We start from the raw sequence: 17,404 nt of genomic DNA on the forward strand, positions 1-17,404 counted from the left end.
ATGTTTTCTGAGGATGTATGTACTGGCATACATATAATATCTGATATTTACGTATAATATTCAGATTTTCCGCTCTCAAGACCGTTCGGAATCGTCTGAAATAAACAGAAGCCAGATTCATATTCATGCGCACATATGTATATTGCACGCTTATACGTAATGTGTATTTATTCTCGTATATATACATGCATACAACACACAAGCAAACGTACAGATTAATCAAACAGCCATATGATTAATACACAGTGGAACAGCTGATTCATAAGCGTACATGTACACACCCCTCCCCGCACACAGCACACCAACACTGTTGCGCTACTGCAACAGTTGATATCAAACCAAGGGGCGCAGTGCGGGTGGCGCCAGCCAGAAGGGCGCTGTGAAGAATTGATGACTTAAAGGGGCACCGAATCAAATAAAGAATTCTATGCTGATTGAAATAACTCTTTTATGGAAAATAAGGAAGGCGTAAGGCACTTTTATGCCAATGCAACTGAACTAACCGCAAGTCCGCTCCTGACTCGTCGAGTCAGGAAACTCTCGCAAAAACCTGCGCTCTTTCGGTCTCTGGCACGCACACAGCGACAGCTCGTGTATGTGACGCTGGTATGGGTGCATGTATCTGTATCTACGTGCTGTGGACTCAACTCAAATCAACTTGCAGTCAGTTCACTTGAACAGCTGTGAGCGATCGACGTTGGTCGGGAAGCAATCACAATCGAAACCACACTCACACACACCAAATACACACACCCACACGGATACAGCAGAGCCATATATATGTATGTATGTGCAAGGCATATATGCATAATTACATACAGCGCAGTACATGGGGCTGCATAAGAAACAAGTACAACAAAATCACAAATACACAAATGTACAACAAAATAAAAACGTAAAATCTTTTGCGTAGTTTATTCGCTCGCGTCGCGCTCGTTTCTTCACTTACTCCACTCCAGCCGTCAATTTCGATTCCACTTCCAATCCAAACCCAACTCGCATTCGTATCTCATCGCTTCGGTTTCGTTGCGCTGCGCCGAGAGTTTCGTTTTCAGTGCTTCTTCAGTTCACAGTTCAGTTCAGTTCAGTTCGGTGTGGATTCAGTTGGATTCGAATCGATGTTTAGTGTAGATTGGCCAGGACACGGAGAACAAATAAGTCCCTCATCGCGCGGCGTGCAAAACCATCCGAACTAACTAAGTCTAGCCAAGTCTAGTAGCTAGAAACTAGAAACAAGAAAGCTACATACATATGTGCGTAAACCGTGGATGCCACAGAGCTGAGATACATTTAACCAAGCGATCTCGCTTATTGTCGAGTGATAACACTAAGATTGGGCAGAAACATTCGGAACCAGCTGGAGTTCAAACATTATCAAAACATTTGTGTTTCAAAATCAACACACTTAAAGCAAACAAACACAGTCGAAAGCGCGAGTGCTGCAGTATTAGTGGTGACCACACACAGATACACACATGCACACGACCATATCGTTACATACGTGTGTAACTCTCTGCACATAAATGCGAGCCAATCTATTTAATTCAGTTTCAGTGCATTTATAAATTAATAAAATTTACCAAGTGCGAGAGTGAGGGAGCGACACGCACACCTATGCACGCTCATTACACGGACGAGGCGAACGTGAGTCTTGGAATATTGCAAACAACACCAACAACAACAAGAACAACAACAAAACCAAAAGCGAAACAGCAAAAAATAAATAAATAACGAGGAACCAGTTTCACCTTGAGGAGCAATACCTAGTGCACACTCACACTCGCACTCGCATTCACACAAATGAAACAGCCCGATCTTACTCTTACTGCGAGTACGGACACATAGTGCACATATAGTGCATATAGTGCACAGCACAGAGCACAGAGTAGACATAGTGACCACCACATAATTTCGTGATAAAGCCACAGAGAATCGGAGCGCTCCGCCTTATCGGCAACCCACTGCCACTGGTCCGGCTACTATGCTCCAGCGGGGATCGGGACATCATCGCTGGGATAGAGACACAGTGGACACCAGAACTGGGATGCAGTTGCAGCGGCCCCAAACGCATTGAAAGATGATAGCTAAGCCCAACCAGGCCACCACCGAACCACCATTAAGCTTGCGCCCCGGAACAGTGCCAACGGTTCCAGCAACCACCCCAGCCAGACCAGCGACCATCACCATCCAGCGAAGGCATCCAGCCCCGAAAGCGGATTCCACACCCCACACTTTGCCACCGTTCTCGCCTTCGCCTTCGCCAGCGTCGTCGCCTTCGCCAGCGCCAGCGCAAACGCCTGGAGCACAAAAAACACAAAGCCAGGCAGCTATTACTCATCCAGCGGCTGTGGCTTCGCCTTCCGCGCCTGTTGCTGCAGCTGCACCGAAGACCCCCAAGACCCCGGAACCCCGGAGTACCCACACCCACACTCACACTCACAGCCAGCACTTCAGCCCCCCTCCACGCGAATCCGAAATGGACGGCGAAAGATCTCCGAGCCACAGCGGCCATGAAATGACACTGAGCATGGACGGCATCGATTCCAGCCTGGTGTTCGGATCTGCACGGGTTCCTGTCAACTCCAGCACCCCGTACTCGGATGCGACTCGAGTGAGTAACACTGTCTACACTGAGGGAAATTGGGATCAAGTAGGAGGTAGGACTGTATAACCCTTATTATATTTCGGTCTTCGACACCATTTTCCCTAAGGTACATATTTCTGTCCAGGCTGGCAGGAATGTGTTGTTGGTTGATTTGGTCATCTATCCATCCGATTAGAAGATCCGCTCTATCATCCCTCGCCCGAGGGAACTACCAGATATACATACGAACCCAGCTGTCTGTCAGCGAGGCGAACGTATTTGATATTCGGCAGGGAGACCACTTATAGAGCACATACAAATACTTCGCCAACCGGAAAGGTCAACAAAAGTTTGACTGATAAGATTCGGTCAGATTAGATTCAAGTTCCTTGCGATTATTTTCTTTGTTTACAAATACCAGCAGGCACAACAATTATAGCAGATTAGCAATCGAATTGTAGCTCAATTGGAGTCTTAATATGATGAAATAGCCAGGATTGATAGATGGTATCTTCGGGTGCACTGGCCCATCGAGTGCTGATGAGTCGCGACCATGGATGGATACATAGATGCATAGATCCATAGATATATTGATACATAGATACACGGATTCATTCGTAGAGCGCGTGGCAGTGCAGTTTTTGTCCCCGTGCATTTCATTTACGGGGCGGTTGTACTCGCTTTTCGCTTCCCCGATGACTCACAGTATTTGTCGAGCTTGCATATATGTATGTATGTATGAATGGATGTGTTGTAGCCTGTAAATATGTATATGTGTATCTGGTGGATATGTTGGTCGGGCGGATAGTACGTCTATATTTCGTGAGCAGTACGTCTGTATGCTGGCTGATATGCTTTCGTCGGAACAGCAGTTCCCTATGGCGATCTACCCATGAATTCGTCATCTTGTTTACCGTCCACCTGCGCCTCGAAATCAAGAACGCACTATCTGCCTAACTGAAAAGTCCAAATTTTAGCAAGTGAGTTCCCCACACACTCACACTTACACTCACGGCACTCATAGCACATTTGGTGCATTGACCTTGCTTAGCAGTTTATTTTTTACGGTTATTAGTGCGGACGGATGGACGGATGGATGGACGGATGGATGGAGGAGGCAATGGCTTCGCCTTTGCCTTTGCCTTTCGCCTTTGGCGTCACGAACAGAACGCTCAATTGCGTATTACTCGCATATATAGAACTGGCAACTGGGAGCTGGGAACTGGGAACAGGGCATTTGGGAAGCGGGTACACACGAACTGAGTCGTTGACTTCTGCGACTACATGTTTATCTGTGCTGCAAAAAGCGTGTTTAATATAGTATTCGAGCTGATGACCTTAGGATCTAAGCGTAAGAACGGTTAAAATCGAAAGCCCCAGCCCCATTTCATCACTTTTACTTGTTCCCCGAGGAGCGGAGCGAGCGCACATAGATACATAGCTGCATATGTATCTGTATCTCACGGATGCGGGTGTCTGCAACTTCTGCCCTGTTCTGTGTGTGTGTGTGTGCTTTGGGCCCTTTGGGTGTGAGTGAGAGTGTGTTGTGTTGTGTCTACAAGAGTCGGGCTGCTTATTAGACTTGAACTGAACCGTCTGACTGACGACGTCGGCGACATTGAGAGTGAGTTTCGGAGCAGAGTTGCGAGGGCAAAGGCAACAGAACGGCAGTGGCAGTGGCAGTGGCAATGGCTGAGCCAATGGCCGATGGAGCATCGCATCCCGTCGGCCCCAATACCACGTCTGCTCCACTCAGCCCGCTCAGCGTTCGGTTCGGTTCAGCTCGGAGCGCCAAGGGTATCGCCTCTGCTTCGGATGTGGATGAACTCGCGAGGTGCACGAACTGCTGCAAGGTCGAAGTTAACGCTATTAATAGGTGGTTTCTGCCGTCTCTCGCGGCGCGAATAAAACGGTTATTCACATTGGCCAAACGAGGCGGCGCGTCACCGCAATGACCTATTCCAAGTCACCAAGTCAGTCTTCCTGGCCTCGCGAGCCCAGTTTCCAGATGAGTGCCCACCTGAGATCGGGCTGGATCGGATGTTTGGATTTTTGGGATGGTCAGGATGCTTAGGGATAAGTTGGGACCAGAAGAACGGGGCAACCAGGAAGCGGACCCACTTGTCCGAGCATCGCAGCAGCCGCAACCCGTCGAGCAGAAACACATTTCAGTACAAATGCACACAGACACAAGCCATATTTCGTTTTAGGAGCGTTTTATTAACCTTGGCGAGGGACATTGAACTTCAAACGCGGCGGATACGTATTTCGCACAGATACAAACGCCATAGACAAGGCGGTATGAGCGAAAATGAGCGATGCATGTATGTCGGGCACACAGCCGAACTGTTCAGATGTACTATATACGCATATATGTATATATACTATATCTGGCGTGAATTTGTTTCCTAACTCTTTATCTGCGATACGTTAATATGCAGTCGGCATTTATATATATTATTTATATGCGCAGGTACAATAGGTAAATGTGTTTTTCGCATGAACGAATTAACGGAGCGTATCTGCGGTTGCCGAAAGGTAAAGCAAATTTCGTTGTTCCATAAGTTGGTGGAAACAAGGGAGTGCATTAATTTACGGGCTCTGAAATGCCGGAAGTGAATTTAATATCGTACGGGCGGCCACATATGTATTACTCACTCACTTTCCTTGCGTTGCACTTGACGCCTTGCCTAGGCCAACATCTGTGGGCTTAGCGCTGTGTGGGGATCCCGCCCCCACCCACTCACAATCGCATCTAAGATAGTTATAACTAGCTATAAGATTGAGGCAATAACTAAACCGCCTTCTTTTCCTTCCACCTGCAGACCAAGAAACATTCGCCCGGCCATATCAAGCGACCCATGAACGCCTTCATGGTTTGGAGCCAGATGGAGCGGCGCAAGATCTGCGAGCGGACCCCCGACCTGCACAACGCCGAGATCTCCAAGGAGCTGGGCCGCCGCTGGCAGCTGCTCAGCAAGGACGATAAGCAGCCGTACATAATCGAGGCGGAGAAGCTGCGCAAGCTGCACATGATCGAGTATCCGAACTACAAGTACAGGCCGCAAAAGAAGCAGACGCGCTCCCCGGGATCGCTGAAGCCCAACCAGGACGCGGACGGCTGCGAAGCCAGAAATGACACGACCAACAACAACAACTCACTGACCACACTTGCAATTAATGGAACCACCACTGCCGGCCGCAAAAGCAAAAGATCTACCTCTACATGTCAATCGGGTTCCGCTTCGAAACGATTGAGGAACGACTCGGGTGATACCTCCTCCAAGCCTAAGTACGAAGTTAAGATGGAGTCTGCTGAGCAGCTCAACTCCGCCGATATTATACTACCCTCAGCCGATAATCTGATAAGCTACCAATCGTCTGAATACTTACCTCTAAGCACGCTCAGCAACGCCGACTGCGACGAGAAGCTGCACTCTGAGCTGAGCTCGGGTCCGCTGGAGTCGCGGGAGAACCTGTCGGAGGTGGTCAACCGCTTCCTGCCGCTCTTCCTCGGCGGCAACGAGGACTCCCAGCTGGGGGTCAGCTCCCTGACGCAGAGCCAACACAACCAGTCGGATCCCACCGCAGGACTGATGGACAACATCTCCGACATCAGCCCCATCAACGACCGCGAGGAGCTGACCGAGGAGGTGATGCGCTACCTGCCCTACCTGGAGGTGAATCCATCGAGCGACGGGCTCACCCTTAAGGTGGAGTCGTCCAGCCTGCTGGGAAAACCGCTAAACGAGCCCGTCTTCGACTCCGAAGACAACATTGTGAACGACGCCAACTTGCACTCGGCCAGCCATCAAATACCTCCATATGTGCCTGACAGCCACGACTGCTTCGCGGAGGACTGCGGCGGCGACAGCTCCTCGCACCAGGTGGAATTCGAGGTGGTGCGGCCCCAGACGGTGACCATGACCATGACCTGCACGCTGCCCTACGGCGGACCGGACGCTGGGCACACCACATTCCAGGCCGACGACTTCAACGCGATCCCGTCGGCCGCCGAGGACAGCGAATGCAGCATTCTGACCACCTCCAACTCGCCGCAGATTGGCTTCAACGGGAGCAGCTTCGTGGAGGCGGACGCCATCGGGAGCACTTGTACATACGCGCAACAAGACTACACCGGAAGTGTAATTGAAACACACAATGATCTCAACTACGCCGCACACGATAACAACGGAGCTCTGCTAGCCTACACATTTGAGGACTTGCCGCCTCAGCCAACCGGTAGTCATTTAGAGTTTAACACTAACAAATACGAGTTTGCAAGTTATTATAAAATGTGAGAGATATTTAAGTTTGTGTAATTTATAACTAATCTAATTGTACGTTTATAATTTTACACCAAATTATATATTAAATATGTATATGTATGCAGATAATACCATATATTCCATAAATTCTATATACATACAAAAAACGCGAGAATAAATGCTTTGCATTGAAAATATTTACGTCGGAGCAGTCTCATTTACTGCGTAGTGGAATGATCGCTGATCGCTGGTTCCTGCTATGCGCGACGAATGGGAAGGAGATTAACCTTGCGGCGATCAGCTAAGTGCTCCCAAATCCATTCAATAGGATCTCCAGCGGCTCTCGCGAATTATCTACATATGTTTATTTACACGTTACACAAATATGTTATATAAATCATTGGTGGCCAACAAAAGGGGATACAGAATGAGGCTAAACCATCATTAGTTGTTGCACACGATAAAATAATCCAGACAGTAAGGTAGTATACATTCGTTTCTCTTTCCGCGGCCGATTTCCTGGCTCTCGACGAGCGCTGATTACAAGGTGCTCGCCTCGATATGTGGGATATTGTGTAGGCCGGAGTCGGGATTGGACCAGAAGTAGTAGGGGGCGCCCTGGCTGAAGCAGAACTTCATGTTTAGTGTCTCCCCGTGATCCACGTAGTACATGAGATAGAAGTTGCACATCTCGTCCTCGTTCGTGGGACTGTCATCAATAAATAGTTGGATTAGGAGTGGTGCTAGAGCTGCGTTTCAAATCACTGCGTACTTACCCTATTTTGGTAGTCCGATGGCGAGTGCTCTGCATAGTACACCTCACGGCGATCTTATCTCCCTCGATTATGGGGTCTGTGTTGCTGGTGTTATAGAACATCTGGGGCGTGAGGGGATCTCTCTTGCCCAGCTGCAGCCACTCCTGTTCGCCGTCGCTGTTTGTCCTCACCCGGTAGCCGGAAACGACCTTTCCCAGGCCGTGGGTGTGCACCCGGTACGCAAAAGGATGCAGCACCTTCTGCTCGTTCACCTCGCAGGCCGTTTCCAGGTGCTCCGTCTTCATCGCCGGAATCTGTCCGTCAGTGCCCAGCAGCAGAGTGCCAGCCAGCTTTTTCCGACTGCCAGGATGGTACTGATTATTTTGAAAATCACGCATATTAAACGAAAGGAACTTACGGCTCTTCTGTGTAATCCAAAAACACACCAGAATCATCAGTGGAGCCATCTGAAGAAAAACACATTTAAATTTCCTTATATTGAACGCAATCTATTACTTACCTTTGAACTTATCAATGTGCGCGTAGTGAACTTGCAGCACAAGGTACTTGATTGGCGAGTTCTTGCCCACCTTGAAACCCACTCCCTCGGGCAGATTTAACTTTTGGGCGTCTCTGGCCCAAGCGTATACGATCTGTTGAGAGGTAAGTGTTAGTCCAGTAGGTGAAATTGTCTATTAGCACATTTGGCAGTTAGTTAAAGGAAAAACTCGATAAACAGGTTCAAAACTCTTATTAAACTGTGCTGACTGTCAAGGATTGACCTATTAAAACTTAGCCAGTTAACTCCTAATTATCCGCGCATTTCGATCTTTATTCATATGCCACATCAATCGTTTTGAAATGTTACTATATATGAGTTCGATTTTTGTGTCAAGAACAAGACAAAATTTGACTTTAAAACTATCTTTCCGATTTTTCCTTAAAATTTATAATTTGTCTATCAGAAAGCTGCCTAGTATGTCCGCTTCAATTTGCTGCAGATGCAACGAGAAGATTTGGCCACGGGCAGTTTGCAGCTTGGGTAAGACGTACCATCCGCACCACTTCACCTGCAAGGAGTGCGGCCTGGTGGTTGATCCTAAACTGTTTTTCGCGGTGGACGACGACGTGGTCTGCAGCGAGTGCTATCTGGACAAGCATGCCGCTCGGTGCTCCGCCTGCCGGACTCCGATCCTAGAGCGCGGCGTGGCTGCTGCGGAGCGCAAGTGGCACGAAAAGTGTTTCCGGTGCGTGAGCTGCAGCAAGTCGCTGGTCTCGGCGAGCTTCTTTGAAGTCAACGGATACCTGTTCTGCAAGGCGCACTTCCGGGAACTGTTTTCGTCCCGCTGCGCAGGCTGTGAGAAGCCAATCGATCGTCGAGCCGTGGTCGCGCTGAGCACCAAGTGGCATGCCAAGTGCTTTAAGTGCCACCACTGCCGCAAAAGGATCAGCGCACGGGAATTCTGGATCGAGAACGGTCAACCCATTTGCGCAGCCTGCCAAACTGTAGTCCCGAGTCCCCGAAATTTGTCGGCCCAATAAATGTGTGGTGTCTATCTGGGGGCCTATTTGGACATTTCTTTTTCTTTTAATACCTGGGAATTGGAGTGGGGTCCGCAAGGACTGGCAGACTCTTCTTGGGAAGCTCGGTTCATCTCGCCACAGTTCCTGTGAGCAAAAATGTGCGTGTTATTTACTAGTCTGAAAACATCACTTGCAACTCACCAGGTGGTCTTCGAGGTTCCGGGCTCTCCGCATCCGTAGAGCAGCATATGGTGGGCCGTGTTCATCGTGGCATTAGGATTGAAGCCAACTATTTAAGATAGAAAGGTTAGTTGAAGTATTTAAGGAATGAATCTCATTCGAAAGGACGTACCAATATAGTAGGTGGTAGTTGGGTCGACCTTGATGGGCGTGCACAAGTACAGATCGGGCTATATATGTACACATATATATATTTGTTAGTTTTGTTAGAGAGAACAGGCATATTGGATAAGTCAACAAGTATTATTCAAATGGGAGTATGGCCTTCAGTGGGCCGTTTGCCCTTTTTCGCCACCCTCGTAAAAACAAATTCGTATCTACGGCGCAGGTTCGAGAAGTGCAATCTACAGGTTTCGGTTTCAGGGCCTTACATGTGGGTGGCGAATTGTGTGTATTCGGGTACAACTGAACATATGGAAAAATTTGCACAGTACTCTTATGGGTTTTCCCCGCGCGGAAGATACGGGAAAAACCAGAGCCTATATCGAGGACTTTTCTAATCTGATTGGAATTGTATGCGCACAGCTGCAGCTGGGCGAATCTGTTCATCCATATGGAGCGAACTCCATGATGTATATGTATGGCGTTTTTCAGGAACCTGGACTTACGGTCTGGGGCGAAACGTTGGGCATCAGGAATGGAAACGAAGCCGTTGCGCCTGTTGCGGAGTTCGACTCGAGATTCTGTTGATAAAGGGAGTTTTGGTAATCCCCCTCTTTCACAAGGCCATCCACACTGATCACTCCGATAAGCAGGAGCAGCCCCACGGAAGCGGCTATTTCGGATATGCGTGGCATTTTCACCGTATTCGAACTATATTCGAGTGTGCACTGCACTGAATACTTTGTGGAAAACGAAAAAAAACCTTCCTGTTTGGAAGAACAATACGTTTTGTATTGCTCTCTCCGATATTTTTCCACACGTAGCTAGGCCCAGTTTATATGTAAGTAAGTGCGTTCTAGGCAGCAATCGATACCCAGAGCCATTATATCGATGACGGCGCCAGGGCTGCAGGCTAAGGGTTAGCGGGACATTCAAATATATATAACTTGTTCGCATTAAAGTACATAAAACCAAGTGTAATTTTCAACCTTTCGAATACAGTGATTTAAAGACACCTCAACGCAAAAGGAAACCCCACAAAAGCCAGCCCAATTCAACGTGTCTGCGTTCCGTTCGACCCACTGGGGAATTCCCCTTTTCGCATGCGCCATTCAATTGATTTTCTACGAGCAGAGTTCCCAATGTTTACGGTGCGCTCATTTGGTTGTAGCTGTAGGCCTCGAGTTGGAACCGCTGGGACTTGGAAAACATACGACGCTTAAATGGAGGATCAGGGCGACGTGACAGACCAAGCCGCTGGTAAGCTGAGTAGTTCGAATGCCCAGTGCTCCAGAAACCGATGTGCTAATGGTAAAGCTATATAGATGTACACTCAAGAGCGGTACTAAATTATTTACAAAAAATCGTGTAATTCCCAGATGACCCCATTATGGGCAGCCACAGTCAGAGTCGCCAGAACTCGTCCGGCATGCTGAACATGATGGACGCCAGCTCCTTCAGCATGCCCCCCCCCAATCTGCACTCCTCAAAGGTGATCAACCCGAACAAGGCGATATTCACAATCGACGCGAACACAGGGCAAATTTTTATAGTGAACAACAAGGCCTGCCAGCTGCTGGGCTACACGTCGCAGGAGTTGAGGAACAAGGGATTCTTCGACCTGCTTAACGGCAAGACAGAGAGCCACATCTCCTCCCTGGCGGAGATGCAGATCGAAGGCGATGAGGGCCGGGTCGTCCTGCTAAGTGGAAAGGTCATCGAGATGAAGACCAAGTCGGGCGGCAAGATCCTGGTCTCTCTCTGGATCCGGCAGATCAGCAGCGATGGCCGACACATAGCCGTCGCGGAGCCTGTGGAGAGGCATATTTGCCACATCAGCACCGATAGATCCGGAGTGATAACATCCGTTGACTCCACCACGGCCACCATATTCTTTTATGAATCCGTCGAAAGCGTGGTGGGTGTCAGCATTGTCACCCTTATCCCGTTTATAAAGCTGCCCGATCCGGATAGCCGTGAGATCCCCAAGAGCCTGCGGAAGCAGAGAGCTACTGGTCGAACTACGGATAACGTAAAGTTTCCCCTGTGCTTGCTAATAGCCCTGGACGAGGATGCTTCTGCGGGGTATTCCCATTCGGGAAAAACCGGTCTAAATATCACCGTCTGGGTGTTCCAGAATCTTAGTGGCCTGATTGTGGTAGATGACATAGGCAACATACTGATGTGCAACCAGCCTTTCTCGCTGCTAATGTTCGGATATGGTCAGGACAAGATAATGAACATGCATATATCGGCGATCCTACCCAATTTCGGCAAGGACTCTCGCGAGGAGAAGAGTCCGAATGTTTCGAACACCTCGATAACCAGTAACGACTGGGAGCCGGACACGGATCCCCTCGTCGTGGACAACGACTCCTCGCTGCAATCCTGCAAGAAGAGCTCGACTAACAGGACGGCGCCCAACAACGAACAGTCTTCGGTGGGCGATGCCCACCTAAGCTGCAATCTGGAGAACAGCAGTGGTCTATTCTGCGACCTCCGCCAGCCAGATGATTGTACAATAGATGACATTCTAACACCTGTAAATGCCTCAAACAGTTTCCCCGCTGACGAGTTTGAGGTAGGATCGCAGTCGCAGGTGAATGAGTCGTCCCTTGACAAGGCGAAGTCCGCGTCCACGGAGACCTGTGATGCCTCCGGCAGCAATCCCGCCACCAGACTGCTTAGTTCCATCAACGGAAGCTTTGTGGGGGAGGCCATTCACGCCGATGGCTCCGTCATAGAGGTAGTCTACTCCGTGCTCCTCCAGATACTGCCCTGCTCCAACCGGGTGTACTGCATCTGGGTGTGCCGCAACCCCAGCACTCGGCTGGACGGTGAGAAGTACAACTATGCAAACCTAACGTCCACATTCAACAGCATGGCCAGCACTGTTGAGCAGTCGCTGGGCCAGGTGATAAAGACCACCGCTGCCCAGAACTCCAGCAGACCCAATTCTCTGTCCTTGGTGTCCAAGTACGAGGACGAATTGTACCTGGGCGACTACAGCAAATACTACACGTCCATCCGCCAGATCGGAAGAGGAGCCTATGGGTATGTGAATATGGCTTTCCGGAACAGCGACCGCCTGCTGGTGATCACCAAGTTTATTCTCAAGGAGAAGCTCTGCTCTCAGTTTATGGTTAAGAGCCGCGACTGCAAGGAAGTTCCTATCGAGATCCACCTGCTGCAGACCCTGAACCACAAGAACATTGTGTCCGTTCTCGATGTTTTCGAAAATGATCTATTCTACCAGCTGGTCATGGAGAAGCACGGATCCGGAATGGATCTATGGACGTTCATAGAGCGGCGGCCCCTGATGGACGAAAAGCTGGGAAGCTACATTTTTCGTCAGGTGGCCGATGCCGTCAACTATCTGCACGAACAGAAGATACTGCATCGGGACATCAAGGACGAGAACATTATAATTGACCAGAACTTCACCATAAAGCTGATTGACTTCGGATCGGCGACCTTCATGGAGGAGGGAAAATTCTTCTCCACGTTCTACGGCACGACGGAGTACTGCAGTCCGGAGGTTCTGGCCGGAAACAGATACGTGGGTCCCGAGCTGGAGATTTGGGCCCTTGGTGTGACGCTTTACGTTCTGATGTTTTTCGAAAATCCATTCATCGATGTGGAGGAGACATTGAAGGCCGAGATTCAAATACCGAAAGCTGTGTCCGAGCAATTGAGCCGTCTGTTGAGCTCCATGCTGAATAAGGATCCCAAGTACCGGTGCACCATGCACCAGTTAATCACAGATCCATGGCTCACCCAGGAGGTGAATCCCTCTACTTTCAGTTTCTCGTGGATAGTGCCGTGCAAGGCCCACGAGGCCAATCCGAATCTGTATTTTTCCGGCTACCTATACTCCAGTACTTCGGTGCTGTCCACTATTTCACCGCAGGAGAGCTTCTCCCACATCGAGGAGTCCTCGATTGGGGGCAGCGATGACGCCAGATTAGCATCCCACAGAACCGGACACAAGTTGTGCGTTAATGAAGGTACAATACTTCTTCGTCTGCTGCGTATTTTAGTTGTAAAGCATCCCTTTGTCATTCTAGCCAAGCACAACAAAATGGACACTCTTTACGCGAAACAGTTCCAGCTAAACACCTCAGTGAGTAACCACGAGCTGAGGGTCTCGTTACCTGACTCAAGCCACACAGAAATCGGCGGTTCAATATGCTCCTCGAAATCCGAGAACGATATATTCAAGAACAAGCTTCAGCCCTGCGTCTCCACTTATAACGTAGTTAGTCTGCACGACGTGAGCACGAAACCCAAGAAGCTTGATCTGAAATGAAGTTCGAAATCCGTTGTGTACATGTGTAAATCGAATCTGAGCATACTGTCATATGTAAATAGCAACATTTGTGAAAGGACAATTAAGTATTGGGGCGGAAAAGCATGTAGATGAATAAATCAATTTAATTGTTACTCTACAGCGTTTTGATGGAGGCGTTCTTACCTTTGATCGGTCGAAGCCCAAATAAATAAACTACACTCCGCTCTAGCGCAACAAATAACTGAATAACACTTTAATAGCTTCGTATGGAATCGTCACGATTTAACAACTTTCTATACACATACATAGAGACTACGAAAAGTAAGCGTTTAACTAAATATCATTATGGATTCTTGTGCGACTTGATTGACTGAGGTCAACAGCCCCACCAGATCGTACAATCACGTGGTCATATATGAACGTGACGGTATCAAACGGCGGGATTTGGAATGCTTTGCCTGCTAACCATTACAATTATCCAGGTTTTAATGGGTTCCTAAGTTTAAACAGCTCGCAAACTTTTTACAAATGTATATATATATACTGTAAGCGTAAGCCCGCTACAAAATGGTTCTAAAATATCGTATCGGTGTTGTCGTATTTGCGGTCCCAATATCCCCCGCTGTATAACCAATCGTCGATCTTTGTATGTGGGTTAGTTGCGTATTTAAACCACCTGCAATGGGTATAAGCGCAATGAGCAATCCACCGGTTGAATGCAATCAGACTTTTTTACCTGGGGGACCAGTCATCGCTATTGGTGGACTTCCTTTGTTTTCGTGTGTGCCTTTGTTTCTCCTCGAGACGGGTCTTCTCCTTGGAGGCACCATCCAAGTTACCTTCCTCTAGGTGTAATATATCAGGTCGCAATCGCGAATCGGTAGGGCATAGTGTCAGCGGTGGTTTCATGTTGCTATCCATGGCGTTAAGCTGCAGCGCAAAATGCGTAAACTGGTAGTACTGCAATGTAGAAGTTAGACTGGAGATTAAACTGGACTGCGATTCAGGGTTTCTGGGAGGATGACCCACCTCGCTACAGTTGGAGGGTCTGGGCTTACAGCTCCACAAGGTCGTCGAGTCGGGAATGTCAAGTGAGTACGCGGAGTCACTCTTCGGGATGTCGCCTTCCTGCTCCATAGGTGGATAGCTATCGCTCTGAAATGTAACAATTTTTGAGATACTCATCGCGGGTAACTCAAGAAAGTCTTACACTTACGTCTTGAATGGACAGGCTGCGAAATGAGTTTAGCTTAAAACTATTCAATTTCGAGAACATCTTCTTTGGAGTTCCGTTCGGAGAGCCATCGTAGTCATCGTTCTTCCTGGTTCCCTGCTTCAAAAACTGGACGTAGGACTCGGCAGAGCAGCATTTAATGAACTCGGTCCATTTCCCGTAGAGGAAGTATAGATTGGTTTCACTAGGGTTGATTTTTGTCTCGGATTAACAACTAGCCGAACTTGTTTAAAGCTATATGTATTTACCTAGCATCCTTCACAAATCCCTCTACTCGGTGCAAGTTTTTAGCTCCAGATCCGGCGGACTTGAAGGTGAGACTAGCCACATGGCCAGTGGCGTGGTTAGTGATCTCCATCTTTCCATACTGCTCAATCCACAGCCTGCCCACTATTATGTTGTGTACACAGCAATTGACATTAGTCCAACTGTAGCTCTCGTTCCATCTGGAAAAACACCGAGATAAGTGTTAATTTTTTTGCTAAAACGTATACAAGGAAACCTACTTTGGAAACTCGACGGTCACAGTTCCCTTCGGATTCACCTCAACACTCTTGCCCCAGAACTTGATTTTTGGGCTAATCGTGCCGTGGAACTTGAAGTCCTTGGACTCTGCGTGAAATGCAGACACTGGAGGATGGTGGGAAACCTGCTCGCAGACGATTCGGTAGTCGCCCTTCTGCAGCTCGTATGTTTCACCAAGCAGAGGATTAAAAGGTTTTCCCAGGCGCTCCCAGTTGGAGGCTAATGCTGATACGGCAAAAGCTGAAAGATAATTTTTAGTAAGAACATATCGCACACAAATGTATTACAAATTAACTGAAGCAGATAAAACATTCACTTTTGTTGGAGATGTATGCATATTTCGAGATGTAGTCATTGAACTCAGTATAAAGACTCATAAATTCAGTGCGGAAAAGGAATCCATTACCACAGACAATACGTTTTGCAGGAGCAACACCCTTATCGTTTAGTGGTCAATAAAGGAAACATAATCAGCGAGTACTCTATCCGGCATATAAACTATTATAGGTACAGACAGGAATCGGTGTACATTTGGAATAACGCCGATCACTTACAGGTGGGTTGATAAGCCCTAACTTTTGATAACACTCACCCGCCACGTATTTCATCCGATCTGCCGGGTGTTCCTGCTGAGCTGCTTCGGTGAGCAGTTGTGCGTACTCCATGTACTCACAGAGCCTCTGAAGGAAGCTCAATGGTTCGTTCAGCATGACCGGCATGGTGATTTTGCTCAGGTCCTTGCCGATGCAGTTCTTCAGAATGGCCCAGATGCTTACCTCCTTGCGGGAAATCATCGTGGCCGGAAGCTCAGTTCTGTGGGTGATAAGATATGGCGCGGATGAGTAATGTCAACCGGAATCACTTGGACTACGCACCTTTCCACATGCTCTGCGTAGTCGCCCTCTGCCATCTTGGGTGTGGAAGCAGGTGCAGCTTTAATCGACTGGAATCAGATTGTTATAGCGTGTCTCTGTGGGTTAATTGATTGCTAGTTGACCCTCTGCTGTGGAGACCAATAAGTTTACGCACGGAAAGACATGTGAGTGGAATTGCGATGATGCGGGCCAACGGTGGGCCAGTCCGAAATCTAGACAGGATTATACTCTGAAGGTGAGATAAGCCGATAATTTTGGCTGTGGGAGTGGGTACCCACACATGTGCAATTCATACCTTTTACTCGTTTTCTACTTTTTCGATTTCGATTGATTGTAATCTTGTGACCAGGGCTCGTCACTCATTGATTTTTCTGCTGCAAATGAAGGCTGGACTTGTTAGTTGTGAATGTGAGTGGGCTGAGATCTGCTTTGTTTCGCCTCACATCGTGCCGAAACTGAGTTCCTATTGAGCTAATTGAGGTGTTTGCGTGTTGTACCTAGCGCTTACTCTAAAATATAGGCTGTGCACGAAAATTTAATCAATAGTGATAAGAAAGCTTTCGCCAGCTTTCTGAGAGCGAGCTTTCGCAGGGTTGCTTTCGCTGAATCGATTTGTGATTACTCTCGTCGACTAACGGGTCTGTGTGGGTGTTTAACGTTTTGGTTGTACCTGCCTGTATATGAAAATACAGTAAGCACTCAATTGTGTTAAACTCAAATTAATAAATAACGTTTGCAGAATATCGTCTATAAAAAATTTGTAGAATTTCAGAAGCTTTGGACTTTGGGGCTTCCCAACACTGCAAAACGTTACATATTTATCGCCATTGCAAATATAGAGTCTAGTAGTTTAGAAATATATCTTTTAAATTATCATAGAATATTTTTATAAAAGCAGACTGAATATGTTTATTACGCCACTTAAAAAGTTGTTTTTATCAACACCCAAAAATATGCTAAATGAAGCACCGAAGGCCGTTTTCATTTGATTGATTGAATGGAGCAG

At 48.0% G+C, this 17,404-nt stretch overlaps 5 protein-coding genes and 1 non-coding gene across 10 annotated transcripts; 3 read left to right on the forward strand and 3 right to left on the reverse strand.

Moving 5' to 3' along the window:
• Positions 1-666: 666 nt before the first annotated feature.
• Sox14 (Sox box protein 14) lies at positions 667-7,043 on the forward strand. 3 transcript variants are annotated; one of them, NM_001299872.1, is made up of 2 exons: positions 667-2,611; positions 5,410-7,043. In NM_001299872.1, exons 1-2 carry the CDS (start codon positions 2,078-2,080, stop codon positions 6,883-6,885), a joined length of 2,010 nt encoding a protein of 669 aa, NP_001286801.1. In that variant the 5' UTR covers positions 667-2,077; the 3' UTR covers positions 6,886-7,043. The 3 variants fall into 3 exon arrangements, with proteins under 3 accessions (NP_001286801.1, NP_476894.1, NP_599117.1); NM_057546.3 differs by having other exon boundaries at positions 965-2,611; NM_134290.1 differs by having other exon boundaries at positions 1,761-2,611.
• On the reverse strand, positions 7,041-10,321 carry Phm (Peptidylglycine-alpha-hydroxylating monooxygenase). 2 transcript variants are annotated; one of them, NM_057877.4, is made up of 8 exons: positions 9,980-10,321; positions 9,484-9,541; positions 9,333-9,420; positions 9,203-9,275; positions 8,128-8,260; positions 8,026-8,074; positions 7,629-7,967; positions 7,041-7,561 (listed from the first exon to the last, which is right to left on the reverse strand). In NM_057877.4, the coding sequence occupies exons 1-8, from the start codon at positions 10,166-10,168 to the stop codon at positions 7,393-7,395; spliced, it is 1,098 nt and encodes a 365-aa protein (NP_477225.1). In that variant the 5' UTR covers positions 10,169-10,321; the 3' UTR covers positions 7,041-7,392. The 2 variants fall into 2 exon arrangements, with proteins under 2 accessions (NP_477225.1, NP_726394.1); NM_166644.2 differs by having other exon boundaries at positions 7,205-7,561.
• CG30178 (uncharacterized protein) lies at positions 8,481-9,174 on the forward strand. The gene has a single exon (NM_166645.3). The coding sequence runs from the start codon at positions 8,586-8,588 to the stop codon at positions 9,147-9,149; it is 564 nt and encodes a 187-aa protein (NP_726395.1). The 5' UTR covers positions 8,481-8,585; the 3' UTR covers positions 9,150-9,174.
• A 282-nt stretch (positions 10,322-10,603) lies between the features above and the next one.
• Pask (PAS kinase) lies at positions 10,604-13,915 on the forward strand. Its single transcript, NM_138020.3, has 3 exons — positions 10,604-10,784; positions 10,853-13,480; positions 13,541-13,915. The coding sequence occupies exons 1-3, from the start codon at positions 10,697-10,699 to the stop codon at positions 13,780-13,782; spliced, it is 2,958 nt and encodes a 985-aa protein (NP_611864.1). The 5' UTR covers positions 10,604-10,696; the 3' UTR covers positions 13,783-13,915.
• Positions 13,916-14,003: 88 nt separating this feature from the next.
• On the reverse strand, positions 14,004-16,921 carry CG3860 (uncharacterized protein). Of its 2 annotated transcripts, none has more exons than NM_138021.3 (9): positions 16,694-16,921; positions 16,399-16,610; positions 16,116-16,336; positions 15,505-15,763; positions 15,247-15,444; positions 14,981-15,182; positions 14,794-14,919; positions 14,501-14,724; positions 14,004-14,440 (listed from the first exon to the last, which is right to left on the reverse strand). In NM_138021.3, exons 2-9 carry the CDS (start codon positions 16,431-16,433, stop codon positions 14,338-14,340), a joined length of 1,368 nt encoding a protein of 455 aa, NP_611865.1. In that variant the 5' UTR covers positions 16,434-16,610; positions 16,694-16,921; the 3' UTR covers positions 14,004-14,337. The 2 variants fall into 2 exon arrangements, with proteins under 2 accessions (NP_611865.1, NP_001286802.1); NM_001299873.1 differs by having other exon boundaries at positions 14,975-15,182.
• Positions 14,920-14,980, reverse strand: mir-1009 (mir-1009 stem loop). The gene has a single exon (NR_048197.1). It is a non-coding gene; the product is annotated as a mir-1009 precursor RNA (primary transcript).
• Positions 16,922-17,404: the final 483 nt, after the last annotated feature.

The sequence above is a fragment of the Drosophila melanogaster genome, chromosome 2R, assembly GCF_000001215.4.
Source record: "Drosophila melanogaster chromosome 2R".
Classification (NCBI taxonomy): Eukaryota; Metazoa; Arthropoda; class Insecta; order Diptera; family Drosophilidae; genus Drosophila; species Drosophila melanogaster.

Excerpts from the sequence above, each read along its gene's own strand:
- Sox14 (NM_001299872.1), top strand. The coding sequence starts at position 2,078 with ATGATAGCTAAGCCCAACCAGGCCACCACCGAACCACCATTAAGCTTG. Across the intron at positions 2,612-5,409 it reads CGTACTCGGATGCGACTCGA|ACCAAGAAACATTCGCCCGG; the intron begins GTGAGTAACACT and ends TTCCACCTGCAG.
- CG30178 (NM_166645.3), top strand. The coding sequence starts at position 8,586 with ATGTCCGCTTCAATTTGCTGCAGATGCAACGAGAAGATTTGGCCACGG.
- Phm (NM_057877.4), bottom strand. The coding sequence starts at position 10,168 with ATGCCACGCATATCCGAAATAGCCGCTTCCGTGGGGCTGCTCCTGCTT. Across the intron at positions 9,276-9,332 it reads GGAACCTCGAAGACCACCTG|GAACTGTGGCGAGATGAACC; the intron begins GTGAGTTGCAAG and ends TTTTGCTCACAG. Across the intron at positions 8,261-9,202 it reads GACCCCACTCCAATTCCCAG|ATCGTATACGCTTGGGCCAG; the intron begins GTATTAAAAGAA and ends ACCTCTCAACAG.
- Pask (NM_138020.3), top strand. The coding sequence starts at position 10,697 with ATGGAGGATCAGGGCGACGTGACAGACCAAGCCGCTGGTAAGCTGAGT. Across the intron at positions 10,785-10,852 it reads CAGAAACCGATGTGCTAATG|ATGACCCCATTATGGGCAGC; the intron begins GTAAAGCTATAT and ends TGTAATTCCCAG. Across the intron at positions 13,481-13,540 it reads CAAGTTGTGCGTTAATGAAG|CCAAGCACAACAAAATGGAC; the intron begins GTACAATACTTC and ends TTGTCATTCTAG.
- CG3860 (NM_001299873.1), bottom strand. The coding sequence starts at position 16,433 with ATGGCAGAGGGCGACTACGCAGAGCATGTGGAAAG. Across the intron at positions 16,337-16,398 it reads TACGCAGAGCATGTGGAAAG|AACTGAGCTTCCGGCCACGA; the intron begins GTGCGTAGTCCA and ends TATCACCCACAG. Across the intron at positions 14,725-14,793 it reads GACCCTCCAACTGTAGCGAG|TACTACCAGTTTACGCATTT; the intron begins GTGGGTCATCCT and ends TCTACATTGCAG.